This window comes from Macrobrachium rosenbergii, chromosome 1, assembly GCF_040412425.1.
Source record: "Macrobrachium rosenbergii isolate ZJJX-2024 chromosome 1, ASM4041242v1, whole genome shotgun sequence".
Taxonomy (NCBI): Eukaryota; Metazoa; Arthropoda; class Malacostraca; order Decapoda; family Palaemonidae; genus Macrobrachium; species Macrobrachium rosenbergii.
In genome coordinates, this window is record NC_089741.1 from 9,472,638 (window position 1) to 9,483,662 (window position 11,025).

Below are 11,025 nucleotides of genomic sequence, written 5' to 3' on the forward strand. Positions count from 1 at the left end.
ATCCTCCAGGGTTTCATCCTCTGGGGACAGATTTGGTGAAGAAGTGTTGGGTACCGGAGGCTCTCCAGTTGCTATGATTAGTGCCGTGGGGAATCCTGAATCTCCCGGAGGAGATCCGACTCATGATTTAGACCCGACACAGGTCCTTCTCAATTGATGGCTCAACGTCCGTGCTGGACGGAGTGTGGCACTGCTCAATGCTCGCAAGTGGCACTGGCAGCAATTGAGTGTCAGGCATGCCTGACAAGGGGTCTGGAGGTGCAATACCTCGCGGATGGCTTGAATTTGGCTGCGGCAGAGATTCCTGCCCCAGCTGGAGATCAGAGCCTCTCGGAGAGTCTTGCTCGGGGGCGTACGATGGGCGTTGCTTACTTGGGCAGCCCTCTCAATTTGTGGAGAGGCCTGTCTGCTTGCACGTCCTGCAGTGGTACTGCTCCTTCTGAACGTCGCTTTGGGGAGATGGAGGACCTCTCGGTTGGCCGGCCCTTTGCGAATGGAGAGGGCTATGCCGAGAATGATTCAGTGTGTGCCCCTTCTGCTGACCACTTCAGTGGGCAGAAGGTGGGGTTTTGTCTTGATCAGGTTCTCCTACAGTCTAGGCCTCCGTTGAGGAGGTAGCGTGGCTGCGAAGTGGCATTGGTGAAGGGCTTCCCCAGAGAAGGTCCCAACCCAACAGGAAGTCCACTCCAGGCCGAATTCCAACCACCACGCCAAGGCGGTGGGGTAGCGTGCCCCAAGGTGTCATAACCTGGAGCTTTACCGTGGGAACGGTAATGGTGTGGCCCTCTATCCACTTCATCTCCCACCAGGTTTTCTTGTCAACCAAGGCACCGGCTGGCACTTGGGCCCTGGAGATCAGGCTAATGTCTGCTGCAGTGTCTACTGTGACTGGAAGGGTCACGGGCAGGCTAGAGCTCTTAAGAGGGACCACCGAGATGAACTGGGTCTCCAGTCTCTCGGGGTAAAGGATCTTGTGCTGCCCGGCCGCAGAGAATGAGGTGCTAATGAGGTTGACGAACTTGGTGGTGGGGACATGATGTGGACAGCCCGGATGTCCATCACTGTAGTGGCTGGCAGCACCACAGAATTTGCATGGCCCTCTTGTAGGGGCTCGGTGGCCTGCAGTAACTGTTGGTGGAGAGAGTTGAGTGGATGAAGAGGGAGAGGAGTTCTGGCTGGTAGTAGGAGGCTGCTTGCTAGTGCCGCACTTGTATCAGCAATCCGCTTCAGCATGCCCCACCCTCTTACAGTGGGTGCACGTAGGCTTGCTTGGCAGTCCATTCTTCAGGCGAGTCGAGCTTGAGAGGTAACCAGGTGGCACGATGCGTCTCTGAGATGTGCTGTGAGACTGGTTTAAGGTTTCCCATGAACCGGCCATGCGGCAGGCTTCCATAAGTGTGGTGGGCTGCTTATCATTGAGACATACAGCAAGGGGCCCAGGCACACATTGGTAAAGGTCTTCCAGCATGGTCCGATTGAAGAGGTCCTCAAACGTTGTGCAAGAAAAGGAGTCGAACCAGCAGATACCAGACTGGGTCTTGTGACAGGCTCATTCAGTCCAGGACCAGCCAACTTCCTTGGCAAGACCTCGGAACCACTGTCTCCATTTTTCTGGGGTTATTTCGTAGGCCTTCGTGATGACTCTACGAACTTCAACCATGTTGCCTCTCTGGCTTTTCTCCAGCGAGCGAAGCGCTGCCTTAGTTTTTCCCTCCATGTGCTTGGCTAGTACTAAGGCCCTCTCTGTCTTGGTGGTGCTGTAGTTATCGAAGAGTGCCTCGGTTTCCTCCAACCATGCTTCTGGTTCATCCTCAGTCCACTTGGGGATGAGGGAATTGATGCTCGAGATTGGAGCATTTGGTGCAGCAGGTGTGGGGCTGGAGGCTTGCTGTCTAGCCATAGCTTCGGTATTTTCTCTTCTTGTTCTTCCCAGCTCGAGCTCCTTTTCTTTGATACCTAACTCCTGCTGTCTTCTCCTTTCTTCTCTTTCTTCTTCTAGCTGCCTCTGTTCAGCTTCATACGCCCTCTGTTCTTCATACCTCCTCTGTCTGGTTTCATACGCCCTCCGTTCTTCTTCATACCTCCTCTGTTCGGCTTCGTAATTCCACCGTTCGAGTCTTTCTTCCTTCTCTCGCTTGGCCAAGTCATCCATCTGTTCCTTGACCCACGTGGCGAGGTCCAAACCAGTGAGACCTGCCACCGTCCCCAGCTCCAGGAAGGCTTTATAATTCTCTGCTGCCATGGGTCTGGTGGAGAAGGGCGTCTATCCGGGTCGACTGGATTTACTGGGGCAGTGAGGATGTGCCCCTTCAGTAGAGTGGCACCCTTTCAATAAGGTGACACTGTAGTTGGGTGTGCTGTGTAAAGGTCACACTGGTGGCACTCAGTATCCTTATGTGCTGGTGCAGGTTAGGTATCAGAAGGACTTTTCTTCTATGTTCCTTTTGTCTCGTTTTGTGTTTTTTTTTTCTAGTTTGCTTGGTGGCACTATGGTGCCAGTGCATTCCTAGGAACCTTTTACTTGAGTACAATTAGGCCATATGTAGGGAAATGCACTCTACACCAGCAGAGTGTAACAAATCAGAGAGAGAGAGAGAGAGAGAGAGAGAGAGAGAGAGAGAGAGAGAGAGAGAGAGAGAGAGAGAGAGAGGTAAGCTATTCAGTTGATGACAATGCTTCAGATTAGTGGCACTGTGGAAGGAAAAGTGAATTTGTGGTTGCTTTTTAAGGCCCTCGTGAGTGTCTGGTCCTAGGACCCACTGTGCTACAACCCCCTTCTCATGCAGAGGGGGAAAGGCTACTGTTGTCTGCTTAGGTCTGGATAAAAGGCCTCACTCATGACCAACAGTTTATAACTGTAATTAATCTCACCTTGTCCTCATCTATTTGTGGGGCAGAGGTGTTTCTTTTATTTGGTTTAATGTTATCAATTATCCCAGTGTCGGCCCTTCTTTCCTTGAAGAGAGGGTCACGTCTACTCGGTTAGGTTATGTGAATGCTTACTTGAATATATGAGAGAGAGAGAGAGAGAGAGAGAGAGAGAGAGAGAGAGAGAGAGAGAGAGAGAGAATATTCAGTCAGCCAATTTGTGCTGCCTGAGAAAAATTTAAGTAGAATTTGTATAAGTGCACACTGGCAGGGTTCTTAGTTGAAGATATGTCGCCTTGGGCCTCCTTAGGGGATTGCTTTTTTTTTTTTTTTTTTTTTACAATCGTAGCTTTCCCAATAGCCCGGGATGTGCGTCTTACTCAGAGGAGTTAAGGTTAAAATTATACGTTCTTTTCTTCATATGATTTCTTACGCCAGTGGATTTGTATAGGAACTTATCTCTATATTTCCTAACTAAGACCTATCATTCCCTGACTAAATTATCTTGTTTTTATATATTTTACGGAACCCTGTCCTATTCTCTATCTATCGAAGTCTATCTGGCTAAGACTTTGCACAACACTGTACTCCCGAAAGTGGCAAGGAGGCAGAGCTACCAGTGATTGGGTGCTCAGGCAGATCACACAAACAAAACAACAAAGGTTTTAAGATGGCTGACACAGAAATGGTCCCAAGATGGTGGGCGAATCCTGTTAGCATAAGCAAATTCAAAACAACTGGGCTAGAAGCGGCTCAGCGGATGAATACACTGATCTTCGAGGCACGCTTTTCCCAAGTCAGTTACACAAAGCACTCGAATTCCTCTCACAAAACAAAGGAAGCAAATGCAGGAATACAGATTTACTCTAAATATACCAACAATGCAAAGGACTTTACTTTAAGGAGATGGAAAACGAAATTACTATGCTACGCTCGTTTCTCATTTTATTGTCTTTCTCGCGCGGAACTCACCGTCCGACGCCGAGACAAGGGAATAGATTCATGACGTACTGATGGAACTGAATTTACGTTATTGAAAAATGCAAATTATGATGAAATTAACTATTGCCGTTCGTTTGCTATTTAATGACATGGGATTTTGATATGATTCTTGCTATATGAACATTTATTAACTCCGTCACGCTCGATCGAGGCTCTCCATAAGCGGACTCGGTTACTGATTTTGAAATTCAACGAACTCCGCAAACTTTGTCCCCTATTTACGAGAGACACGTTAGGCGCACTTTCTCTGCTCGTTTTCACACACTAGTTAACCCGTTTAAAAATCAATATCATGCATTAATCCGTGGCTGGGGAAAATAGCAAAAAATTAGCAATTACACGATAACTCGGCCCCATGACCTTCGCTGGAATGTACAGCACCCATGGTATCCGAATGCAGCAAAAGTGCTCCTTTTTAAGATTTTGCAAATTGTTAATTCTACTGCTCTCAATGCACACTTTCCTACCTACGCTAATTTCTTAATTATAACTGGTATTCTTATTATTATTATGCCTTGTGCTGTCTCCTTTTCTCTTTGGAATTAGTGTGTAATGACTTTTCACTCCAGATTGTTTCTCTAAACTAATTAGATCCTAGGCTAGATCGCCAATGTTGTGTGTGGGGCTTGGTGATGAGTTTATTACTTAATTAACGTAATATATGAGGCCCTGAGTGCCAAGAACACACGTAACCTGTCATTTAAAGCTAAAAATTAACCTCAAAGACAGACAATTGCTTAATGGAATAAGGTCGCCAGTTATTGCTACTCATTAGGGTCAAACGAGCGACAACACATAATGACTTCAGTCAATTACAGAAAATTATAAATTACCAGATTTGTTTAGAGAATTCATGACCCTTTCTCTACTTAAAGAATGCACTGCGTTGTGTTATAAAGATTTCCATAAAAGGGCATACCATATTATATTATGTTTTACTCATAAATTATTACTTACTAATTTTATATGATGTTATTGACGCAATTGCCGGGTTTGGATTATGATAGGCACGGGTAAACCACGATACCACTAATATATATATATTCAATTTACTCAGTCATGGAATCCCACGCGTAGATATGCATATCCCAAGCGACGTATCCCGATCAAGGCAAATCAAATATATGATACTTATCCAAACTTCGGCTGATTCATCCATCTACTTCATTAAACGCTGGGAAGGAACGACATGTTTAATCCAATCGAAGCGAAATTCTGTTCACTAAATCCTCCGGCTACCTAACCACACATTACAAAGTTGAGGAACGAACTGAGTGTGGTCCGCGTGTCCACCTCTCACTATGAAAATAATTCGTTCGCTCTCTCACCCATACCCACGACTTTGGCCTCGTCCGCTCACGATAAGAGTCAACAACAAGACGAACTAAGCCACCAAAACAACACGAACCGAACGAAACTATCAAACAATTTACATCGCATTGTTAACCAATTATACAAACTATTTGCAAGACAATATTCTTTGGTAACAACGCTTATTACAACTAAATATAAATTAAACATTCATTTGTACACAAACCTGCACATCTCCACGCGATATAAAAGAACACTTTCCATATACAACATAAACAGATATTCAATAACAATTGATTTTCCATGTCGTTATTGTAAGTAACGACATATTCCCCACCACGAAAAATTATAATACACTATTTACAACAGTCCCTTTTGAATCAAATCCTTTCTAGTTTCTGCAGCCACCCGAGCAGCCCTCCTGGATGGTCGTGTACTCACTTCAGGAATTTTGGCAGGATCAGGAGTCTCAACTTCTTGCCACAACTCTAACAGACAATTTCACAATAGGACGCATGATCTGGCCATGGAGGTTTTGAGGGTAGCTACTCTAACTACATTGTCAAACCCCACATGCACCTGAATCACCTGACCCAACTTCCATTTGTTTCTTGGCCCTTCATCATGTACAAGGACGACATCTCCTATTTTGGGCCAAGAATTATGTTGGACTCCAATTCGATGAGTTTCTCTTAAAGAAACCAAATATTCATGTTCCCATCTTTTCCATAATTGATCACACAATTTGGATATGTAAAGGAATCTCTTTTCGACAATTTCAGTTTTACTATACAATGGATCTTCAGATACCTCCTCCCAATTAATTGTTTCCTTGGGAAAGGATCTTAATTTTCTACCCAAGATCAGATGATTAGGTGTTAAAGTCTCCTTCTGATCAAGGTCCCCCGATGTGTAGCTTAGTGGCCTGTCATTTATGATAGATTCCAATTCCACCAAAATGCAGGATAATTCCTCATAACTGAGAAGAGCTCGACCGACCACCTTCTTCATACAGGTCTTCAATAGTCCGATCAGTCTCTCCCAGATTGCACCAAACCAAGGTGCTCTTGCTGGTATAAATTTCCACTTACACTCGATGTTCTCCAGATGTTTTTGAAAAAGGGGGCTATCTGCCATTGTTTTCAGATATTCAGATGCTGCTACGAAAGTAGTGGCATTGTCACTTAACATTAGTGAAGGAAAGCCTTTACGGCTGCTAAACTTCCGGAAGGCCATGAGGAATGAGTCAGCGGACTGATTTCTGACTACTTCCAGATGTATACCCCTGGTGATCGGGCATGTGAATAGTATGACATACACCTTTTCCGGAATTTGCTTCCCTTCTTTTATCCATAACGTCCAGGTGTAATCTACTCCCGTAACACTAAAAGGTTGTTTCCGTTGTACACGGAATTCCGGCAATGGGGTATTATATTAGTTCTATATGGTTTTCCTTGAACTTTCTTACAGATCACACAATGATGTAACACGCTCTTGACCAGTTGTCACAGCTGTGGAATCCAACTCCTGTCTTATACTAGCTACAGTAGCGTTCACCCCCATGTGTGCTTGCATCACATGATGTCGTCTTATTATTAACTTACTCAGAACACAAGCCTTTGGCAGTAAGGTAGGAAATTTGACTTCTTCAGGCAGTGTTGCGTGTTCCAACCTGCCTCTACATCTCATTACATTATTATCCAAAAACAAATTCAACTGGCGAGTTAATGTCAATTTTTGGTTTGTTACCTCCCTCTTCAGGGCTTTATACTCTTCTGGAAAGTACTCTCTCTGCACGAGAACAATTGTTTTAACCTTTGCTTCTTGTAACTCTTCCAGAGTCAAACCACCAGTTTTTCTGTCATTGGTTGATAGTTTGCAATTCTTTATAAATCGCATTATCCAAGCTACGGTCTTAAAGACCTTGTCAGCTCTGCTGAATCTTTCCCAATCCAGCAGACGTGTTTCATCTATGTCCCCTACAACGTTGACTACAATGTCCTGTTCACCCTGCATATGTGTACTCCCCACCCATGACCTATCGATTGGCAGAGTGTGATTTTTTAACCAAGGGGGTCCCTCCCACCAATAGGAGTTTTTTGCTAACACTTCAACCCTCATTCCCCGTGTCAACCAATCACTGGGATTTTCAGATGAGGGTACGTAAGATAGGATTGACCCCGGAATCAAAGAGTTAATCTCAATTACTCTGTTTCTCACAAACACAGGCAGAACATTACTGGATACAATCCAGCTAAGGGCGACTTTACTGTCTGACCAGACATATAATTGTTTAAACTCCTTTTCATCAAAGGAGTCAATAATAAATTTGGCTATTCTTGCTCCTAGCAACAATGCCATTAATTCCAATTTCGGAATTGTTAATTCCTTAATTGGCGCCACTCTACCCTTTGCCATAATTATATTAGAGTTTTCACCATTTGCTCTATAGGCCACACAACCATATGAAGTTTTGCTAGCATCGCAGAATATGTGCAAGTTATCAACAGTTCCCAGGCTAGCACTCCTAGGAAAAGATATTTCAAGACACTTCTCTAAGTCATTGCGTAATTCAGTCCATTCCTCTTGTAGCGGGTTCATGAGTTGTTCGTCCCAATCCAGATGTTCCTTCCACAATTTCTGTAAAAATATCCTCGCTTTCATAGTAACAGGGAGAAGCAATCCCAATGGATCGTATATTTGGGCAATGGTACTGAGAATTTCTCTTTTTGTTTGACTTGTTTTATTAATATGAGTTGGATTGATAGTTAAGACGTCTTTAATTTTATCCCAATTTAATCCCAATACTTTATGAATTGGTTTTTGTTTGGCTTCAATATGACAAGCAGCAGCAATAGTTTGTATAGACTCGCTATTGCTAACCCACTCCTTCAAATATAAGTGAGCTTGAGCAAAAATTTTGTTGGCATTAAAGTATAAATCCATCAACTCAGATTCACTATTAGCCGTAATTGCAAATTATCTACATACAGACCTCTCTTCATTTTTTCCACTACATCCACTGTATTGGACCGGGGTAACCACGAGACCACAGTGGTTAAGTGATGCTTGATGGTTGCATTCAGAAGAAAAGGTGAACATGTAGCTCCAAATAATACTACTCTAAATCTGTATACTATTAGTTTACTATTGGGATCTGTCGGATTTTCCAACCATAAAAAACGCGTATAATTGCGATCTTCTTCATGCAACTGAATCATTAAAAATGCCTTCTCAATGTCACTTATACATGCAAAGGTTTTAGTTCTAAATTGCAGCAGGACTCTGAGCAGATCAGCCGTTACGTGTGGTCCAGTCCATAGACAATCATTCAGGCTTAATCCATTTTTACCTTGTTTTGATGAGCAATCAAACACTATTCTTATTGGAGTAGTGGCACTATCTCTAAGCACTCCATGATGTGCCAAGTAATGACAATCCACATCAGATTTATTATAGATCACCCTCTCAATGAATCCTCTATCTTCTTGCTCTTGCAAGATTTTCTGATAATGTTCCAAGTAATCCACATCCTTCTGAAACTTGATGCTCTGCTGTCGAAGTCTGCTCATGGCTAATCCAAAATTTGTCATCAATCTGAATCTATTGGTTTTCCATGGCAACGCCACAACATACTGTTTATCAATTTCAGAATAGGTAATAGTGCTCTCAAAGTCCTTTAAGACCCTCTGATCTTGTTCTCGCAACTCACTGCAATCTATTCCCAATCTGTCCAAACTCCACAACGCGTCCAGATCAGTCTTGGGATTTTCATTATTAGTAGCTTCAATTTCTTCAGTTTGTACAGCTAGCTTCAAAACAGTCACATGAGTCTCCCTAGTGGGGGGAGCACTACATGTGCCGGTCACCATATAACCGAATATGGTCGGCAGCAATATTAAATTTCTAACCCTTTTGAACCCTGGATGCAAAATATTGTAAACATTATCAACCCCTATTAACAATTCAATAGTTGATTGATTTTCAACAGGCAAATCGAAATCTTTATCAGCCAAGCTGATCTTAGTTTTACATAACAACCTCAAACTTCTCTTAACGTCGAATTTCTTCGCATATTCTGGCAGCTCATCCACCACTATGCAGTCCATTATTATCAATTCACGTTTATGCAGTATGGCGACGCTTATCATCTCGTATTCATGAACAGGTTTACTAGTTAGATAACCTCTCAAGGCTATCTTTTCAACTCCTTTGGACCTATATTGCAATCTCTCTAGAGCTGATCTCTTAATGAACATTCTCTCGGCGCAAGTATCCAACAGCCCTCTTAGTCGTACCATGCGACCTTTCTTCCCTTTCAAGGGAATTGTTGCTGTTGGTAATATGGATCGCTTACCCAACTTATTTGTTTTGTCCTGTTCATTTACTGATAGCGTTCCCACTTGTACACCACTTGGTTTATTCTTGCTTTGTTTTCCTGTTTGGTCCCTATCACACAAGATGCGATGATGTCTCATCTTACAACCCTTATTGCAACTTGGTTTGTCACAGTCCACACTAAAATGCTTCTTAGAAGCGCACACAAAACACAACTGCAAAGCTCTGATGCGATTCAACCTTTCATTTCTTGTTGCGTAAGTTTTGCACTGTGTCCACCAATGTTCATTATCACAAAGAGCACATCTTCTGGATTGTTGATGACTGGACTTATTCACATTTCCTTTGTTTTTTGGTCTAACAGCTTGGGATTGATTTACTGTGAAGGTAGATATTGACGACAGAGTTTCAGATTTATTCACATCAGTTGAAACAAAAGTTCTTAAATTGCTAATTTCCTCTTCTAGGTATTTCTTAAAGGTGTCTAATACCAACCAATCGTCTCCACACCTACGCTTCACAGTCTCACTGACGCTTTTAGGCAATTTGGTATAGAGCAAAATAGTATAAAGCTCATTTAATTCCAGCTTTTCACTTTCAAGCGATCTTATTGAGCGTTCAAAATTAGCTCTTGAAAGTTTGCAGTGATTCAGAATTGGCAGCAGGAGACTCCATTTCCAGCAATCTTCTCACCAGAACATGCTTAATCTCATCTCTCTTCCCATAAGTAGATAGGAGAAGAGCTACATCTTGTGGATAATTGGCAGCCTCAAATTTAAATCCCGAGATTAATTTCGAAGCTTCTCCTGTGAGCAAACTTCTTAGATATGAAAACTTCTGAATTGGTTCCAAGTCTTTCTACTGGTGTATTGACACATTGTATAATTCCCAGAAGGAATTCCATTCTAATATATCTCCAGAGAAATGCGGAAGATCCAGTTTGGGCAATCTAATACTGGCTTTAGGTAGTGGTGGTGGTTGCATTAGCGGATCGAATGGAGAAGTTATTAATTTCAAAAAGCTAGTAATGGAGCTATTGAGTTTGCTGATACGTGTACGAACGTCTCTTGCATATTCAGCTTGATTTACCATTTCATCAGACATTTCTTCTACTGTTACTGAATCCAAAATTTGTTCATCCAAAGCAAGAACTTTCTTCAAATTATCTTCAATAGAATCCCTAAGGGAAGTTATAGCATCAGTGTCTCCCGAATCGATCACTCCGGTCATCTTCCCAAGAAAACGTGTGATAACGGATTTATAACCGCCACGTCTACGCATCAATGACTCCATTGTGACAAGACTAAACTCAGAAAATACAAATACAATATAATATATTCACAATTTCAATAATTAATAAATATGCATACAACTATAATAACTGGTTCAAAAGTTAAATTCGCAAAATTTCACAAAGGTGACTCATCACCCAATAATTTTCTCCCAAATTAAACAATCAATGAAAAGGAGAAATTTTATTATACGTGTGTAGTGGGATGTGCAGGC

The 11,025-nt window shown here is 42.6% G+C and overlaps 1 protein-coding gene across 1 annotated transcript; it reads right to left on the minus strand.

The window, feature by feature from the left end:
• Window positions 1-2,263: 2,263 nt before the first annotated feature.
• LOC136839386 (uncharacterized) lies at window positions 2,264-10,749 on the minus strand. Its single transcript, XM_067105344.1, has 4 exons — window positions 10,572-10,749; window positions 8,534-9,898; window positions 5,546-5,669; window positions 2,264-2,357 (listed from the first exon to the last, which is right to left on the minus strand). Exons 1-4 carry the CDS (start codon window positions 10,747-10,749, stop codon window positions 2,264-2,266), a joined length of 1,761 nt encoding a protein of 586 aa, XP_066961445.1.
• Window positions 10,750-11,025: the final 276 nt, after the last annotated feature.

Coding starts and splice junctions, on each gene's coding strand:
- LOC136839386 (XM_067105344.1), bottom strand. CDS start 10,749: ATGACCGGAGTGATCGATTCGGGAGACACTGATGCTATAACTTCCCTT. Junction 9,899..10,571: donor TGCAAGAGACGTTCGTACAC/GTATCAGCAAAC, acceptor CTACCTTCACAG/TAAATCAATCCCAAGCTGTT. Junction 2,358..5,545: donor TTGATTCAAAAGGGACTGTT/GTAAATAGTGTA, acceptor ACCTTTACACAG/CACACCCAACTACAGTGTCA.